Consider the following 19,932-nt stretch of genomic DNA (forward strand, 5'->3'; position numbering starts at 1 on the left):
TATAAATTCTTCTTTGTTCATTTTATTGTGAATAGTTCATGTTGATATATATATTCTAAACTGTCTATTTGTGATTCTAATTTTGATATTTCATCTTTTTGTGTATTTATTGAATTTTCACTAACTCCGATAATGTAGTCTTTCTATTCTTATTTTTAATTCTTTATGTTTTTCAGAAATAATTTGTTTTAATTCTTTGTATTTCTGCACTTTATTCATTTAAACCCTTATTTATAATATCTTGGTGGATATCTAAATCTAATTTTATCATAATTAGGTAGGCTAATCTTTGTGGATTTTCTTTTGTTTTATTTAGACTTATATATTCTGAATAATTACTAATTAAAGATTCTTTAATTTTTCTAAAAGCTTTTCTATTTTTAAATGGTCTTCTCATAATTAATTCAATAAACATAGATAAATTCTAACATATCTAACATAGATATACTTTTTAAATAATTGGATTCTAATATTATTTGTAAGGGGTGCGGATATAGGCGGATCACTAACTTATAGGGGGATCAATTTCTTCTATTAACCTTTACGGACTTCATGATCTTGCTTAAGTGAAAATGAATCAAAGGCATACCACCTTCACAAAGGCTATTACGAAACTGATATATTCTGTTCTAAAATATTTAAAACGCTTTGGTCATCTTCCAATTACGCCGAGTCACTTCAAAAATTGTTTACTTACGGAACTTGAATATGTGGCAGAAATTGATCACGTAAGCGAAAAATAATGCTCAAACTAGTTTAATATAAAACTCTTCTCGTCTCAACTTTTTATGTGATAGCACTATAATTTATTACTTCATTCTTATCATATTACTAGATATGTTTGCTTTGCTTAACTCTTAAACAGAAATTAATAACGAGTGGAAATTCACTAATATGAATTTATTTATCTTCATTCGATGAATTTCAATTAATATGAGTATAATATAAAAAAATAATTAATAATCTCTTAAATTCTTAAACATATCAATTATTTTGAGATATTCTTTTAGCAAAAATGCCAAGAAATTTGATGGAAGGAGTAACTAAAAAGGGTATGTTTTGGTAGATTTGACATATTAACTTTCAATTTTTATTTCTCTTTTAATGAGAAAAAATTATACTCACAAATATTTTGATCACAAGATGACGTACCCAATCACATGAAATCACACTTGGAACGTGAGCATCTTACTTCTAAATAATAGAAGATAATTAAAACTCTAGCTGGCATGTACGTCCCAGTAATATGATGCCACAGCAGTGAAGCCTCCACCGACAGGGAAGGCGAAGCTCTGTGACTTGTTCTTGGTTTTGCTAGTGATCGTTCTCGATTCTTTGTAAAGCTGCACCCACATTTTGTTATATTAATATATGTTTGATCTAATACCCATTAAGAGGTTACCAAGGTCGACTTTGGTGAAGTCTGAACTTTTCCCACGCTTCTCATATGAAAATATGAAAGCAGAGTATGGATTTATAAGCACTTAAATAAGGCATATTACTGAGCTTTTGAGGCAAAACATGAGTGGATGCTTGAAACATACTAAATTGGAGGAAATAGGAACTGACAACATGGGATAAAATAAATGCAATATAAAAACAAAATGAGGATATTGATCAGAATATTGATCAAAATAGTTAAAAAACAATAGAGGTCTTGTTAACCAGGACATCCCCCAGTTCTGATGTATAGCGCTTGCGGTGTAGCAGAAAAGTGAAGTACGAGAGTGACTGAGCTAATTAGTGTGTCATAATGGAGAAGACGTAGGGATGGCCTCAGGGCTGGGCGAGAGTGGATTGAAAGGTTCTAAAAAGAATTTTATGTGAGTGCATGTGAGTTCCCTCTCTTCACACTTCGGAACCCACATTAACTAGTTTATATTTTATGAAATTATATTGAGATAATTAAATTAAATTTAAAAAAATAATAATGAAATTGCTATGAATTTGACTTTCTAATACTAAATTAAGACTACGATGCAGGAAAAAGAGAAGAATTTTATAAATTTATCTTTAGTAGCAAACTGAGTTAAGAAAGAAAAGTATTATGAGGGTTGGGGCATGACGTGTTGGAGTATTCCCGGGTTTAAATGGATTTGTCCCACAATAACCCAATTCAATGACTGAGAGCTTCAATTTTATAGATTATAGAAGAGTTGATTCAAGTTCCCATAGTCAGTCAAACTAGACGACGCAGTAACCACAATGATGTGCAGTGACTAGTGAACTGATGTGGCATGAGCATATTATTTGGGCTTTAGACGTAGATGGGTTAGGTATTCAATTGTTGTTAGGCCTTGCCCATACTAACTTTGGCTCCACAACAATCTAATATATTCACTAGGGAAATTGCTTTATCTAATGATTGATGCAAAACAAATGAGGTTTTGAACAAATAAGGCTAACCAACATAGTTCTGGTTCTGTGCCAACATACCTTCTGCAGTTAATATTGGTTGACTGCACCAGACTTTGTATTAAGATTAGACATGTGGATGATTTCATTACTTAAGAAACTCATGCGTGGGGTGACATAGCCGGCAATGGTTGCTACTTGAGAAATGCTTTTCAAGGCATGGATCACACCAAGAATGATGCTCTAATACGAATAGAGATGAACCAAAACCGAGCAAAGAGCTCCCCATCAAATGGATAACTGTCTTCTTCCCAGCTCCATATTCATATAAATAAAAGGTCATGGAAAGAGCTAACAGTAAACGGGAACAACACAAACATTCTATTAAAGCTCACAAATATAATTAACATAAGATTATCTGTCACTTTAGATGGAACACAAGAAGGAAACTGCAGTAAGTCAGAACGAGGCAAAAGATGATAAGTTGGCATAAACATAAGACATGAGAATTGGTGGTAATTGGCTTGAGCTTTGGGGTGCTCCCTTTCAAGGTCTCAAGTTCGATACCCATTGGGTGCAAACAATTTCTGAGGGCCATCGGACTGGGTGAAACCTTGAATTACCCGTGGTGCATTTGCGGGAAACTCCTTGCCGAGGGCCTGTGCACCCCCGGGATTAGTCGGGACTCGAAGAGTCTCGGACACCCGGTGCAAGTCAAAAAAAAAAAAAAAAAAGAAAGACATGAGAACAATCATCAAAATAACACTAACAGCAGATGTGATATATGTTTTACCACTTATGGTGAGGGAAGCAAAACTCTCTACGTTGAATGTTATACATGAGGTAAAATATATTTACGGGAACTCTATATTGCTAGCCCACTTGAGCCAAATAATAACCACATAACTAAGAAAGGATAACAAGAAAGAAAAGGGGTTTGAACGGTATACAGTTACATCCTTCACACAAAAATCCATGATTTTCTGATCTCTAAATGTCCACAACTTTATGTTTAATATGGCATATAGGCTAATGCTCTATGGGAAGTCTATTTTACCACCAGCATTTTAGGGCAAATAGTCAAGACATCTTGATTTCATCAGTTCATCATAATCTGTATACAAACCCACATTATTATTGTTTATGTTGAAAGGTAAATTTTACGTTTGGCTTCCAGAGCAGTTTGACAGTAGAATGTTTTTCGCCAACAAGGAAGCTGAAGGTGAAGAACCTAAAGCAACAAAGTGTAAGCCCTATGCATCCTTGCGTTAAAGTAAATGAGATAAAATGAGCCTTGACATAAAAATATTGACCTGTTCTATATGTTCTAGTTACTGGCATGACTTCGCCTTGTTGCTTGACTTTCTTGACTAAGCTTCGTTGCTTGACATTCTCTTGGTCCTCAAGGCCAAGTACAACAACCTCATTCTTAGTTTCATAAAAACTACATATCTAATGTCAATGTAATACCTAAGAATATGTTTCAGAAGACTTGATCAACATTTCTGTCATAATTTCACGATAACTAAGTGTACGCACTAGCTAACCACTCGACTGTTCAATCAGAAGAAACAGTAACAGTGTCGCTTATGAAATTGAAGAAGGTGATATCAAGTCCGTTGAAGGGACTAATGGATCTCATACAAGTTATGAGCAAATCCTTTCCCTTTGGGTTTATCAACATCTAAAATGTTTTTAACATCCCAAAACATTTAGCGTCTAGGCACAAGCAAAGGAGATATGATCACCTAAGGTTTTCTAACTAAGCAAAAGCTCCAGATTCAGAAAAAGTGCAGCTATTAAGATAATTATCTCTTCCATCCTAGTTTTAGCATATTATTGCTTTTGTTCAAGTGTAGAATTTTAATATTACTATATGAGAAATGGAAAAGGCATTAGTAAGAGACACAAATTAGCATTTTACATAAAGAAGGAGTGCATGCTAAATGCCAATACTTTTAGGTAAACTACATAGCCCTATGTAACTAGCTCAGGCTCTCAGATGGGATGAAAGGGACTCATTGAATAGTCTCAAAGAATAACATCAAAGCTTGATGTCAAACTTTTGCATTCCTCCGTATGCTTTCTGTTTTTGAGATAAGACAAAACGAGACCCTTAATTAAAATCATGATAAAACATGTATCTCTCTAATGATTACTAGGATCATGAATTTCTTCCTTAAGCATCAACATAATTATATGATGGAGTAACATGTTACCTCATCCAAAAAACAAAAAAACACAAAAGGAATGACTATGTAACATGTTACTTACAAATGGGGATTGAACTACCTACATACTAAAAAATGATATTACTTGTTAATACTCAGCACCACTTTGGCACTCAATGGCTTGGAATCGAGGTTCATGAGCTGGAATGAAAACTATAGAAGACCAGAGTTACAATCTGGGTAGAGGCAATAAAATTAGGTATTTCTTCTCATTTCCTAACTCATAGTGGACAGACTTACTTAGTACCAATTCTACTTAAGATATTCTATGAAATCGTGGAGGTGTACGCAAGTTAGTCAGGACATTATGGTTACTAATAAACAAATACCTCTATCTTGAGTTTGTTATGGCATTTAGATACAACAACAACATACCCAATGTAGTCCCACAAAGTGGGGTTTGGGGTGAGTCTACCGCTACCTCAAAGATGGAGAGGCCTGTTATAGCAGATAGATAGAAAAAAAGTTCAGTTGACCATAGAAATTAAAATATTCCAAATTCCATCGCAAGAATTTACATATCCACATTTAGAAACAGTAAAATGATACACATAAACCAGGTTCTAATGGTGAAGACATGAATAAAAGCGACAAAAGCAAAAGAGCATACACATTTACTTTCCGAACAAAATAGCTATTCATTGTCAAGCTAAACCAAAAACTAATCAAGTGTACAAAGAGTAATCGTACCACCAAAATAAGTAAATTCAGGAGGTTCATAGCACTTGCCTATCAGCAGCTTCAGCAACAATAGGCAATCTAGGCAACTGACCCAACAAACACGAAGACGAACCATAAACTAAACAAACAAAAATAAACAAAAACACAGTGCTATCGAAGCTCATCATCAAATCCAAACCAAATCCATCTCTTGGATTGAAACTCCTCTCCAACAAATCAGGAAAAATGAGCAGCACATCAAGAACAATAGCTTGCATAGTGTTGAACCTCACATATCTACTGAAATTAGGATTTCTAACTACAATAAAGTAAAGAGTAAAGAAAACCAACAGCCCATTAAGTGGAAAGCTCTTGAAAACCCTTATTGCTGGGACTAAAGGTTGAATAAGGATTTGGAATGGAGCATACTGTGTGATGACATATTTGCCATACTGAATACCATCAAAGAAAGGGTAGAAGTAAGTGATAGCGGAGATTAATCGGTCTGGTCCATCTACAGAGTCGTCGTTCTTGGATTGAGCTCGAATTGTTGGCGGCCTTTTTGGGTCTCCTCTGAGTTTTCCTGCGGGTTTAAGTAGGACAAATGGGGAGTATTTGAGGTGGGAAGTGAAAGGGAGGGGTGTAATGGTGGTGGATAAAAGATTGGTGCTGGCCATCTTCTTGAGGATGGCCAAAGATATTTGTTTTGGGGGGAGAAGGAAGGAAAAGGGAAATAAGGAATGGAGGGTACTATTTAGAGAGTGATTCCTTGAATAGTCAATTGAAAATCTTGATTGAATTACGGGTCGGGCAACATTGATGTCATTTACATGTCCAAAGCAGATTTCACCACCAGTTTTATATCCCATCTTTTGGTGAAATGACATAAAAATATCTTCAAATTTGCCATAAAATTATCAATTATGTCTACATAGGTATTTTTTGGCATTTTTATTTTATTCTTAAATAACTGGTGTTTCAGATAATAAAAAAATATTAATGATATTTCTTATAATTTTATCCTTCTTAAAATACAGAGAGTTTACCTGATCAAAAAATTATTAAAGAGTTACATCTTTTTCAAGTTATTTATTAAGAGTAAATTAGTAAAAACATTCTTTGACTTCTAGAAATAAGTAGTTTCCTAAAGCGTGTGTACCAGCTAAAACAACCACTTATTTAGGAGTGGACGAATTATATTGTTTATGGATGTTCAACGTAGACATTAAGGGTGTGTTTGGTACAAAAGAAAATATTTTCCTAAACGTATTTTTTTGGTGGTTCTTTTACTTAATTTTTAGTGTTTAGTTAGTATAAAGAAAATAATATTTCAAGAATATTTAGGTATAATCTGAGCAAATGCTATGACACTGGTAAGAATTTCCACCCTTTAACACAAAGTTGGACCTTGAATGGGGTCTGAGGTCAGGTCGAGCTCCAAGTAAAGGTTAGATTGTGTGGTAAAGGTTGGTATCTAGTCTCGGGTTTGGAGTCAAATAGTTGAGTTTCAAGTCGTAGTTGGGGATCAAGAGTTGTGAATTGGGTCATGTATCGATATCGGGAGGTGTGTTCCAAAAAGGTGTCACAATTTGATTTACGAGTCATGATGGTACCTACTTTATTCCGTTAGTAGGTAAGTCAAATTGTAGCCCAAAACTATAAGCAATGGGCTAACTTGGTAGAAAGTAGTCGAAAAGTCGAAAATTAATAAAATAGTCTTAATGGTTTAATTGATATATAAAAGGTCAATAATAATCCCAAGACTCAATAATATCGGTACTAGAGCTACTACAAATGAAACATAAGTATTGAAATAGTCAAATACAATCTATCTCGAAAATGAAAGACTCAACATAGAATATAGAAGGAAAAAGGGCAACTCCAACTCCAAGAGCTCACCCTATCTCCGAAATCAACTCAGCACGATCGTCAAATCAGCAACTACTAGTAGTACTCGAATTTGTACCAAAAAGGATACAGAAGTGTAGTATGAGTACCAAAACCACTGGTACTCAGTAGACATCATCGGCGGACTGAGTTAAATCATGATATAAGTATGATAAGATACAAGGTAAAGTAAACTAAGTCAAGGTAATAGGACAAACCTGGAAATAAGCTCGAAAACTGATGTGCAATAGTAAATAAAGTAAATTTGAAAAAGTAACATATAGATCACACAATTATAACTACTAAATTGACCACCATAAGTGAATAAGTGCAAAAAAATAAATAACCCAATACAGGTCCCCATAAAGTATGGATGGTACAATTAAATAAATAATTGAAGATTCATAACTCTATCGAATATCAGTTATAACCATCAAACCATCTGTACCGAAACAAATCATTCCCAACTCCCAATGCCAGACTCGAACCGAAACTCATATTATCATCATCATATCATCCTCAATAGTATCAACGTCATAGCATCATTGCCAGACTAGAATAGAAACTCATTGTATCAATGTCCTCATAAATTGTCTGACTTAAATCGAAACTCATATTATCAATGTCCTCATCAATTGTCGGACTTGAATCGAAACTCATATTGTCAATATTATCATTAATTACAGTACTTTAATCGAAACTCATCTCATCAATATCAATAATTCATGCCAATAGATCATATCCATATGTCATATTAATAAATCATATAAATAGTTAAACTATATCCATAAACCATCAGATTTTATCCAGAATTAGCATCAACTCTCAATTAATAAACTAGCATAATCATTTCATATTTTATCTCTTCAAAGTCCTAAAAGAGTCATTAATAAGGGTACAATATGCATAAATAAGCCTATAAAAGCAAACACAAGTTTTGACCTAAGGTAGGTCGAAGAGGCCCACTTCTAATTCCTGAAATTTATTTTAGGAAAATTCTACCCCGAACTAGGTTAAGGTATCTAAATTTATTTCTGGATGTGAAATAAGCCATAATTAGCCTTAAGATAGCAATTCTCCCTAAAACATGAGCAATTGAGTCAATTATGCCAAAATTATGATTTCAAGATAGCCTAAACAGTCTAACTAATCCAAATATTATTAATCATACCTCAAACACCTAAATCTCAGCCTGTATCTATTATAATATCATAATCATACTATGAAATAACTCAATCTATGAAGAGGGTAAACCTAGACTACTTGGATGCCAAAGAAAAGCTCGAAGAATCAGTTAAACCACTGTTTTTCCTTTCTGAGAAGCTTCCACAAGATGTCACACTATCAAAATCATCATCTACTCATCAAAATGAGAACAATGATACCCAAACTGCACTATTGTGCTTCGGGTCCAAAATTATGTAAAGAAAATTCCATGTGGGGCCCATTTATGAAATTATACTTTCGAAACCAACACAATGTCCCTCTATGATCAAGAAATATTTACCCTCAATCATGGTTAATTTCGAATCTAGTGGTGCTATAGTCAATTCACCAAGATTCTAAAATGTTTAGAAAAAGATGAAGTATTCTATCAAGAAATTAATGAAAGCTTACCACAAATTCAAAAAGAAACACGTAAATTAACTTCACCCAAATTTCAAAGTCACTCACAAATGATTCTCCCAAGTTTTTTCACTTTTTAGGGTTCAATATTCTTAGGAATAGATGAAAAATGGTGAAAATCGAGCTAAGTGGGGGTATTTATACCCTTTCCAGGTCCACAGGTGTCAGTTAAGCGGACACTGGGCCGCTTAAGAGACATCTGGTGTCAGCCAAATACCGCTTACGCAATCTTTAGCTGCTTAAATAGCCATAACTTAAGCAATAAGGTATCGCTTAAGTGATATCTGTTGGGCGATGCCAGGCCACTTTAGCGGGATTCACTTAAGCAACCTCACGGGCACTTAAGAGATGCACCTGTACCAACTGAGACTTGGAATTTTTCCAAGTCTCTGTCAGCTCCTCGGGATTCACTCGAAATCTCATATACACAAATAAACTATGCTACCTTATCAAATTTGAGGTTCAGACTCAATGATACAGTCAAAATTTCCATCTGAGGTCATTTTGAAAAAAAAATAGGTCCCACACCTACTTGCCATTTTTCTTATTTTTTAGCCAATTGCCCGAAATGAGTCTGGCAGACTTGAAACCCAAACCGAGGGTCCTCTTAACATAAAATCAATGTTACAAAGCTGTTGGAATAGTTCGATTTGGCATATGAGGTTGTTTGGCTAAAGTTTTTGCTCGATAGCCAATTTGAACCAGCAAAGACTTCAAAAGTTTGAATTGGTTCTAAAAATCAAACGAACAGCCCGATAACCGAGCTGTCAATTCAAGAAAGTCATAAATAACTTAGGAAAGCAATTGGAAGTCTCTAAAAGATAAAAATAAGCAGAAATACTAAAAATAATTTGGAGGGTCATGACAATATTCACTACTAAAAGAACTTTCATCCACAAAAGTAAAGGATTAGGATGTACCTAAAGCCTCGAACGAGTGAGGATATAAGGTACGCATCTCATTCTTGATCTCTCAAGTAGCCTCTTCTAGTGGACGGTGCCTCACTAAACCTTAGCTACTAATATCTCTCTAGTGCACAACAGTCTGACATCACTAGCCAATATGAGCATTGGCTAGTCCCATCTAAGCACGTGAGAAGGGTCAGGAATGTATCTCTGTAATATAGAAACATAGAAAATCGGATGGAGAGCAGTAAAATTACTATACCCCATAATTCTACCTAGCTTAAAATTGTCCCAGAAATGTTAAAGACTTACTTTAAAGATGAATCCACTTTTATACATGTGGTGTTTTCAAGAATTTCACTTTCTATCATGTGAAAAATTGAATAAGATTTCCATTGATACCAAATTCACCTAAATCTGACACCCGGGCAAAGAGGAAGAGCCTTTTTAGTGAGACAGTGTATCACCTGAGCCATCAGCGCGCCGCGGAGCCAACTTAAATGATAATTGTCAATTTCCAGTATTGCTCCATAATAGTGGCGCATCGCACTAAACTTTCAGGTTACAAACAAAGTGAAAACGCGATAACCCCACGTCGTGCCACCATGCAGATTCTCAATTTTCCAATTCCAATGACTTGGCGCTATAGTGGCGCATCGCGCCAAGGATGAAAATTAGAAAATTTTTACAAGAATTAAAATAAGCGTCCAAGGGTTAAAAGAGTCAATTTCTCACCCCTATATAAACCCAATAACACAAGATTTAACCATATTTAACCAAAAATATAGTGTTTCTCTCAAGTTTCTCTCAAGAACGAGCTAGGGTTTTCAATTGGGGATTCAAATTCAATACTCAAATTCAAGAGTCTCTCCGTCAATCTTTTGTAAATCAAGAACTAAGGTATGCACAATGTTCATTAATGGATTCCTTTCATCCATGAAGCCCAAGAATCAAGTTTTAAATCTTGTATTATGAATATTTTGTTGTGGGTTGATTATGTTCATGTGACTATGGTTGTAGGATTCCCAAGTTGGAATCTTTATGTGTTGTTCATGAACCTATGCTAGTAGGTGGTCTGAAACATGCGAAATTGAGTTGAAATATGGAGCTTTGTCGTATTAATTTGATGGTCATGCCTATGCCCTAAGTCATGCATCCTAGGTGTTTGATAAAATGCCTAAGAGAATAGAAAATATGCATTATAGCTCAATTGTGACCTAAGTGATAAATGCATGCTTTACCCTATGACCAAGAATGACTTCCATGATATTGTGTGCATTATGAATGGTTGAGGGAATGTCCATAAGATTAGGTTGATGAAAGTACGACATGTTTATATGCAATTCCCTTCATGTACAAGACTATGATAACCATGTGCTTCATGAAATCTCCAAATTAATATATTATGAATTGTTGATATTGGTCATGTGTTCAAGAAGTGTCATGTCCTGTCAGTTTCATGCTATCGAGTCCTAGGGGGTACTTGTACCCGAAAATCTAGCTATGTGCCTAGAGCCAATATCATGTTTTCACGATATCCTCAGTCAAGCTATGTTTAGTAGAATTCAGTAATCATATGACTCAGGAAAAATTCAGTAAACTCAGTAATCCCATTAATATCAGTAAACTCAGTTCAGTTAATCATGTTCAGTTTCCATTCAGATGGGAGTAGAATTTAGCATCGAGTGAACCCAAGGATGAGGACACACACTGACAGATGAGGGTATGATCCTTAGAAGTAATCCTTGCATTCCAAAACTATATAGCCAGCATAGGTTGAGACATCAACACTGACAGATGAGGGTTGATAAGGTGGATAAACACTGTCAGATGAGGGTCCTACTATTCTCTTTTGGGAACACTATCGGATGAGGGTCACTCATAACTTGTTCTTACCAGTGGCGTGGTATTGACACCCCTCCAATTGGGGTTACAAATTGGACCCCAATACAGCTATAATAGCTAATTAGGGGCATGTCGGTTAGATGACTACTTCCCACAGTCTTAGTCCCAGTCTAAGAAATAGAACTCAGATAGTTCTACAGAATTTAGGACTGTTAGATACAATCAACTCAGTATAGTACGAAACTCAGCTAGTTCTACCAGTATCAGGACTGTCAGATACAGTCACTCATATTATCAGTACTCAGACTTAGTAATCATGTTATCACAAACTCAGTTAATAGTATATTAATTATACAAAATCCATGTTATTATTAGTATTCAGTTTCAGGACTGTCAGATACAGTCAATCAGACCAGTTCTTCCTAGTCAGAACTATCAGAAATAGTCTTTCCTTTATTAGTAATATAACATCAGTCTCTCAGTATTCAGTAAACTCAGTCATCAGTATCAGTAAACTCAGATATCTATAAATCAGTACTCAGAACCCTAGACCAGTATCAGTATGGTCTCAGTTACAGTTACGTATTCATGTATGTTTTCTCACGTTTATGTTATTTAGTCAGTTAGTATTATTAATGCATATGAACCATTACATTCAGCCTATCTCACTTGCATACCAATACATTTAATTGTACTGATGTATTTGCCCTATGGTGTTTATACCATAGGTTTAGAAGCATGAGCTCCCAAGCATCCTTAGTAGATCAGACGTTCAACAGTCAAACTAACAATGGGCCCTCATCATTCGAGGATAACATAATTATTTTATTACTTTATTATTTCTATAGTTTGAAGTTAGTTGAGGATATGTCCCATCAACTCCACAGTTTTCAGACAGTTTAGAGACTTTTAGACTACAATATGTTTTAGACAGTTTACTTCAGTTTTGGGTATTATGTTACCTATTACAAATATTATTTTATATTCAGTATTAGTTTAGTTTTGAACTTTATGGCCTTACAGCTTACATTTTGCATATTTACAGTATATTATTCAATGCTCAATTACAGATATCAGTCATGGGTTAGTTTGTGGTCCTTTAGTGTTATGAGCACCGTGTAGCATTTCGGGTACCAGATTCAAGGCGTTACAAAAATCTAGGGGTAAGGCTAACTCATAAGCCACCTCACCAACTGTGCCATGAATCTCAAAAGGTCCGATATATCTATGGTTGAGCTTGCCTTTCCTCTTGAAACTCATCACACCCTTTATGGGTGATACACGGTCACTAAATCCAAGTCTCAAGGCACAAAGTCTATATAAGAATTATGCCTACTCTGAGATGCCCTCAACCAATCCTGAATCATCCTGACTCTATCTAACACTCTTGAAGCAAGTCAGCACCACGAGGTCTAATCTCTAAAGTCTTAAACCATCCAATCGGAGAATGACACTGCCTACCATATAAATCCTCAAAAGGCACCATCTCAATACTTAAATGGTAGATATTGTTATAAGCATACTCCACCAAATCTAAGTGTTGCTCCCACTGACCTTCAAATTCCATAAAATAGGCTCAGAGCATATTTTCGAGAGCTTGAATAGTCCACTTTGACTGCCTATCGGTTTAGGGGTGAAAGGCGATACTAAGATGCACCTGACTACCTAATTTCTCCTAAAAATCTCTCCAAAATCTAGAAGTGAACACCAAACCCCAGTCTGAAATGATAGATATACGTACACCATGCAAATGAACTATCACACTAACATAGATACGAGTCAACCTCTCAGCACTGAAGGACATTTAAATAGGAATAAAGTGTGCTGACTTGGTCAACCAATCCATGATGACCCAAATACCATCAGAACCACGATATGTGAGAGGCAAACCACTAACAAAGTCCATGGTAATCCACTCCAACTTCCACTTGGGAATGGGCGATCTGTAAATCAAGACACTAGGTCTTTTATGCTTGGCCTTCATTTGTTGACAACATAGGCAACGAGCTACAAAGTCTACCATATCTCTCTTCATACCACTCCACTAATAATGCTACCTTAAATCTCTATACATCTTAGTTGTACCCGGGTGAATAGAATATCTGGGGCTATTAGCCTCATGCAAAATCAACTAAATCAAGTCATCAACCCTTGAAACACAAATACGACAATCAAATATCAAACACCCTTAGAATCTATGGTAGCCCTCTTGGACTTACCACTCAACACCTGATCATGGATGATGCAAAGCCTCTTATCCTTAAGATAATGACTCTGAATCTACTCAAATATTGACGACCTCACCTCAACACTAGTAAGAATTCTCCTAGGGTATGAAATATCAAGTCTCATAATCAAGTTGGATAAGGCCTGAATATCCTATGCCAATGACGTGCCAACAACCTCTGAGAAACTGAAATGCAAGCTAAGCTACCCATACTCACTGCTTTTCAACTCAAGGCATCCGTTACCATGGCCTTGCCCGAATGATACAAGATAGAGATGTCATAATCCTTAAGCAACTCTATCCATCGATGATGCCTAGATTTAGCTCTCTTTGGGTTATAAGATGCTGAAGACTACAATGATCCGTGAAGATCTTATAATGCATACCATAAATATAGTGTCTCCAAATTTAAGTGTGAAAACTACCTTCACCAAATTCAAATCATGAGTGAGGTTGTTTTACTTTTGCACCTTCAACTATCTCGATGCACAAACAATAACACGACCTTGCTACATTAACGCACAACCCAAACCAACATTAAAAGTATTATAATACATAATGAATCCCTCACCATAAATATGAAGAGCCAAGATAGGATTTGAAGTAAGAAATCCTTAAGTTTTCCAAAGCTCAACTTACACTCCTCGAACTATCAGAAAGGAACCTTCTTTTGAGTTAATCTTGTCATCGGTGCTTAATGGTAGCAAAAATCTCAACACACCATCTATAGTAATTGGCTAAACCAATAAAACTATAGACCTCAATCAAAGATATAGGCCTGGCCTAATCATGAATAGCATCAATCTTGGGCCTACCATGATCCCGTCCTTAGACACCACATGCCTAAGGAATGTCACCAACTCAAGTCAAAAATCACACTTAGAGAATTTGGTAAAAAACATATGATCTCTCAAAGTCTGAAGAACAATCCTCAAATGCTACATATGATCCTCTCTACTCCTCGAATACACAAAGATGTCGTCGAAGAACACAATTACAAAAGAATCCATATAAGGTCAGAACATATTGTTCATTAAATTGATAAATATGGAAAGAATCCATATAAGGTCAGAACATATTGTTCATTAAATTGATAAATATGGATAGGACATTAGTCAACCCATAAAACATTACTAGAAAATCATAATGACCATAAAAGGTCCTAAAGGTTGTCTTCAGGATATCCTCAGCCTAAATTTTCAGTTGATGATAACCGGATCTCAAATCAATCTTAAAAAATACCGGTGCTCCTTGAAGCTGGTCAAACAAATCATCAACGCGAGACATAAGGGACTGGTTCTTCACCGTCACCTTTTAAGCTACCTATAATCAATACATATATTCTTGAAACCATTCTTATTATTCAAAAACAACATAAGGCTCCCAAAGAGACACACTCAATCTAATAAAATCGTTAACATAGAGATCTTTGTAATGACCCTTCAGGTTATTTCCCATAGTTTAGCTTATTTTTATCGTTAAAGCTTTTTTATAGTTTCCCTTAGTCATTTATGAATTACTAGAACTAATAGCTTCATTATCGAGCAATTTTAGTATTTATGACTTACTAGAACTAACAGCTTCATTTATGATCTTTATTTTGAAGTCTTTACTGTATCAAATAGCCATCGGGCAAAAAGTTCAGCTAAACAACTTCGAATGCAAATTACGACTATTCCAGCAACTCTAAAATATCAAACTTAGGATATAAGGACTCTTGTATTAGATCCCAAGGCACCCAAATTCATTTCGACCTATTGGTTGGAAAGTTAAGAAAATAGAAATTAGGCGTGGGACCATTTTTTTCATTGAAATGACCTCATATAGAAATTTTTGCTATGATATTAATTTTTGACATTTAATTTAGTGTGTTAGCATAGTTTGTTTACGTGTACAAGGTTTTGAAGGAATCTCGAACATCCGATCGAAGTTGATTTTGAACTTAAAAAAATTTAATGCACTAGGATCTGGTTCAACCATGATTGTGATGGGTAAATCACAATCGTGATATGAGATTTATGACTTAAACTATAAATCAAATAGGCCAAATATGATTTACCCTTTGTCAGGCTGGTCACAGTCGTAATTACTATAAATCTCAATAGTGACTCTTTGTGCAAACCTAATATGTCGTGATCGTGACAATCGGGTTGCGATAGCGCTACCTTAGGACCTGGTATGGGCATAAATAGACCTCTTTTGCATAATTTTTCCCATTCTTAATCTATTCTAATAGAGCTAAAACCCAAAATTGTGAGATAACTTAAAATTAAAACTTGTGGGTGATTTAGGAGCTTATCCACTTATTTATCTATAGTGGATTTTCTAATTCCTTGTTCAAAAATTCTAAAACCTCGAAGGCTTGATATTAGCACCAAAATAGCTCAAATTTTACCCATTCTCGAGGGTAATGATTCCTTGAGAATCGAGAACATTGGGTTGGTTTCATAAATACGATTTTCATAAGTGGGACCCACATGGAATTTTGGTATGATTTTTGGACTCGAAAAATAATGGTGCAATATGGATATTATTATTCTTGTATTGATGAGTATAATATGATTTTAATAGATTGACATCTTGCGAAAGCTTCTTGAAAGGGAAAAATAGTGATTTAGCAAATTTTTTAAGCTTTCTTCGGCGTCCATATAGACTAGGTTTTTAACCCTTGTTAGATTGAGCTAATTCATAGTATATTTATGATATTGTGTTAGATTTGGGATGGGTTTTAGGTGCTGGTGTGATAAATTGAAATACTTGGGATTAGTTGGATTATTTAAGCTATTTTGGATACCGTTTTGGGCATGATCAACCTAGTTAACTATTACCTTAGGTGAAGTTGACCTTGTAGGCTTATGCTTAGGTCGTAAATACTTTAGTTACTAAACTAATTAGGAGATTGCCTTAGTCACTTAAGTTTAGGATGAAGCCTACCTAAATTGCCTTACCTTAGGTGAAATTAGCTTAGTTGTTCTATAGTAGGAGGAATTTCTATTCTAGGGATATTTGTGGCTTGTTCGACATCTATTAATGGATTTAAATACCTTAGCCTAGTCCGAGTAGACATTTCTTGGTAAATGATTTTGGGGATTTAGAACTGAGCTCTTTTACCCACTTAGGTCAAAACTTGTGATAGTTATTGAATACCCTTGATACGCTTGTGTACATCTAGGAAGATGGTTATTTTGGTGATATTTAGATTCCTTAGTACATGTCGGTTATGATGGATAACATTGGAAGGAATGGATAATAAAAATGCCATAAATGAGTTATTGATTAAGCTTATGTTATTGGTGAGCTATAGTATAAGCTATTGAGTTGGCTACCAAATATACTATTAAATAAGTCCTCAATAATAATATTGACTAAGCCATAAATTAGGATATTAATTGAGTCAATGAAGAAGCTATTAACTATACTAGTGATCATGCTTATTGATATATCAACGCTTATGTTATTGTTCATGCTAGAGTAATGACAACATTGGTGATTAAGTTATTGATCATGCTATGAATAAACTATAGATTATGCCATCGATTAGCTATTGATCAAACATTGGCGATTAAGTTATTGATCATTCTATGAATAAACTATAGATTATGCCATCGATTAGCTATCGATCAAACATTGATGATTAAGTTATTGATCATTCTATGGATAAACTATTGATTAATCCATCGATTAGCTATTGATCAACCTATTGGTAAGCCATCGATTATACAAATGATAAGATATCTATTATGCTAATCATAAGCTATCTATTATGCCAATGATAAGCTATTTATTATGCTAATGATAAGCTATTGATTAGGCTATAGATAAGTTATTTCCTATGCTTGATAGTACACATTGATTGTGTTAGTGACTATGTTTATTGACTATATTGACGAATATGTTATGGATTATGCTAAAGAGCATGCTTATAGATTATACTAGAGATTATGCTATTGATTATACTAAAGATTATGCTTATTTAAGATTATACTAGAGATTATGCTATTGATTATACTAAAGATTATGCTTATTTACTATATTGGCAATCATGCTATTGATTATGCTAGAGCTTATGATTTTATTTATGATTATTGATCATGTCTATATGCTATGTTAATGGTTATGCTATTAAATACTCTAATAATTATGCTATGGGCCATGGTAATGATGATATGATTACCAATTCAAGTTCAGATATTACTTATGCTATGAACTATCCAAATACCAGTTCAAGTTTGAATAGTGATGATGATATCAATTATTTATACCCGATAGAAGTATGGAGGATGGTTATGATAATGATGATAATATTGATTATTTATACCTAATAGACACTCAGAGGATAGCTATGATATTGACGATGATATTGATGATGGTAGTGATGATAAAGAGGTGATAATATAGTTGATGATATCGTTGATGATATTTATAAGGATATTATTAAATATCCATACTAGTTTGAGTTTGAATATATGTATATATATTATATATACACACCTTATACTATGATGTCATACTTATTATGATTTGATGATATCGGGGTGTGAGATTGATAATTGTGATTCTAGCTAAGTTGATAAATATTGGTAATATTATTTAGTTGATAAATATTGGTTTAGTTGATAAATGTTGGTTAGTTGATAGAAAATGACTAGATGATAAGTGATGGTTAGCCACTATAGGAGGATTAATTGATAAGTGATGTTTAGTTGATAAAGAATAATTTATTGATACATAAGGATTAGTTATCATATGGTTGTTAGTTGATAAGTATTGATTAATTGACAAATGATGAATATGGACAATCAGTGGTTATAGTGTGGCATGACTTAGATGAATTCCAATTGTATTATGAGAGTTGATAAATAATGGTGGTGGATTACTCTATCTTGTTTGTACATTCTAGGATTATGGGAGCTTGTGATGAGTTGTTTACTTTTCTACAGTAATTGGCGTATGGGTGCCGCTTTTGTAGTTGTTATCACATGTGTTGATGCTTTATGTTACGTTATACTATTATTTCAATTTATTTACTTGTTTATGTGCTATAATGTTGGAATTACTTCAGGTTTGTCTATACCTTGACTTAGTTATGTTATCTCATATTTTATCATTCTTATATCATGGTTTAACTCAGTTAACCGATGATGCCTACCAAGTACCAATGATTTTCGTATTCATACTACACTTTTATATATTTTTGGTGCAAATTTAAGTACTAGTTGCCATCGTTGATCGACATTCGTGCTGTGTAGATATTCAAAGATAGGGTAAGCTCTTGGAGTTGGAGTCACCTATTTCCTTATATTTTTTGTGTTTAGTCTTTTATTTCAAGACATATGTTATTCACTATTTTAGATACTTAGGTTGTATTATTATTAATAGATTCTCTTGTACTATCTCTACTAGGTCATGGGATGGTATCTATATTGACTATCTTATCTATTTCAAATATTGTGCTTATTCTTAAGTTGTATTATTGATTTTTGCCTATGTTAGGCATTTTTCACCAAGTTAAATCATTGTGTTTAACTCTAGGTAAGTTCTTGGCTTACCTTATCATGATAGAGTATGTGACATCATGACTTATTAATCAAGTTGTGATAAATTGGTATTAGAGTCTAGGTTTCATCGGTATTGTTTATACAAAAGCAAATATCTAATAGAGTCTTGTAAATCACAATGATGACATTCATTTCCTATCTTTAGAAGCCTATAGAAATAAAGTCTTGGTTGGTGGGCTAGGGACCAGCCCAAGCTCTTTAGCTTTGATTTTATTCTTCCACGAATGGTAAGGGCACGTGCTACCGCTACATGAGATGAGGGTCTCAAGTCCAAGTCTAGGGATCCTACCTCTATTCGTGGATGACCCAGAGGTTGTCGAAATCCTAGAGATATCTCCCTATCTAGGGGCTAAGAGAAGGGCCTTCACTAGACCCTATTCCTACTTCTACGTTAGAGATTCTTCCGCCCCTGCTAGCGGTGGGACAGGGACCAACCCAAGCTTTACAAGGGTTTATTTCTTCTTTATTTCTTAGAGATGCATTAGTTTAGCTTTTTGGGGTAAGTTGGTGGTGCATCATCACAGTTTACTAATCAAAATAGTACTGAGGTGGAGGTGTAACTTGTAGCTGCAACTCCCAGAGTTGAGGTCCCTCCTGCGCCGGTGATTTCTCAATTGGTAGTTGCTCAGACATTGGTT

At 34.6% G+C, this 19,932-nt stretch overlaps 1 protein-coding gene across 1 annotated transcript; it reads right to left on the reverse strand.

The window, feature by feature from the left end:
- Positions 1-5,168: 5,168 nt before the first annotated feature.
- On the reverse strand, positions 5,169-6,097 carry LOC107863751 (protein TIC 20-v, chloroplastic). The gene has a single exon (XM_016709872.2). It carries the CDS (start codon positions 5,921-5,923, stop codon positions 5,303-5,305), a length of 621 nt encoding a protein of 206 aa, XP_016565358.1. The 5' UTR covers positions 5,924-6,097; the 3' UTR covers positions 5,169-5,302.
- Between the last annotated feature and the right edge of the window lie 13,835 nt (positions 6,098-19,932).

Source organism: Capsicum annuum, unplaced genomic scaffold (assembly GCF_002878395.1).
Source record: "Capsicum annuum cultivar UCD-10X-F1 unplaced genomic scaffold, UCD10Xv1.1 ctg3318, whole genome shotgun sequence".
In the NCBI taxonomy this organism is placed as follows: Eukaryota; Viridiplantae; Streptophyta; class Magnoliopsida; order Solanales; family Solanaceae; genus Capsicum; species Capsicum annuum.

What these genes read in the sequence shown, in the direction of transcription:
- LOC107863751 (XM_016709872.2), bottom strand. Translation starts at nt 5,923, where the DNA reads ATGGCCAGCACCAATCTTTTATCCACCACCATTACACCCCTCCCTTTC.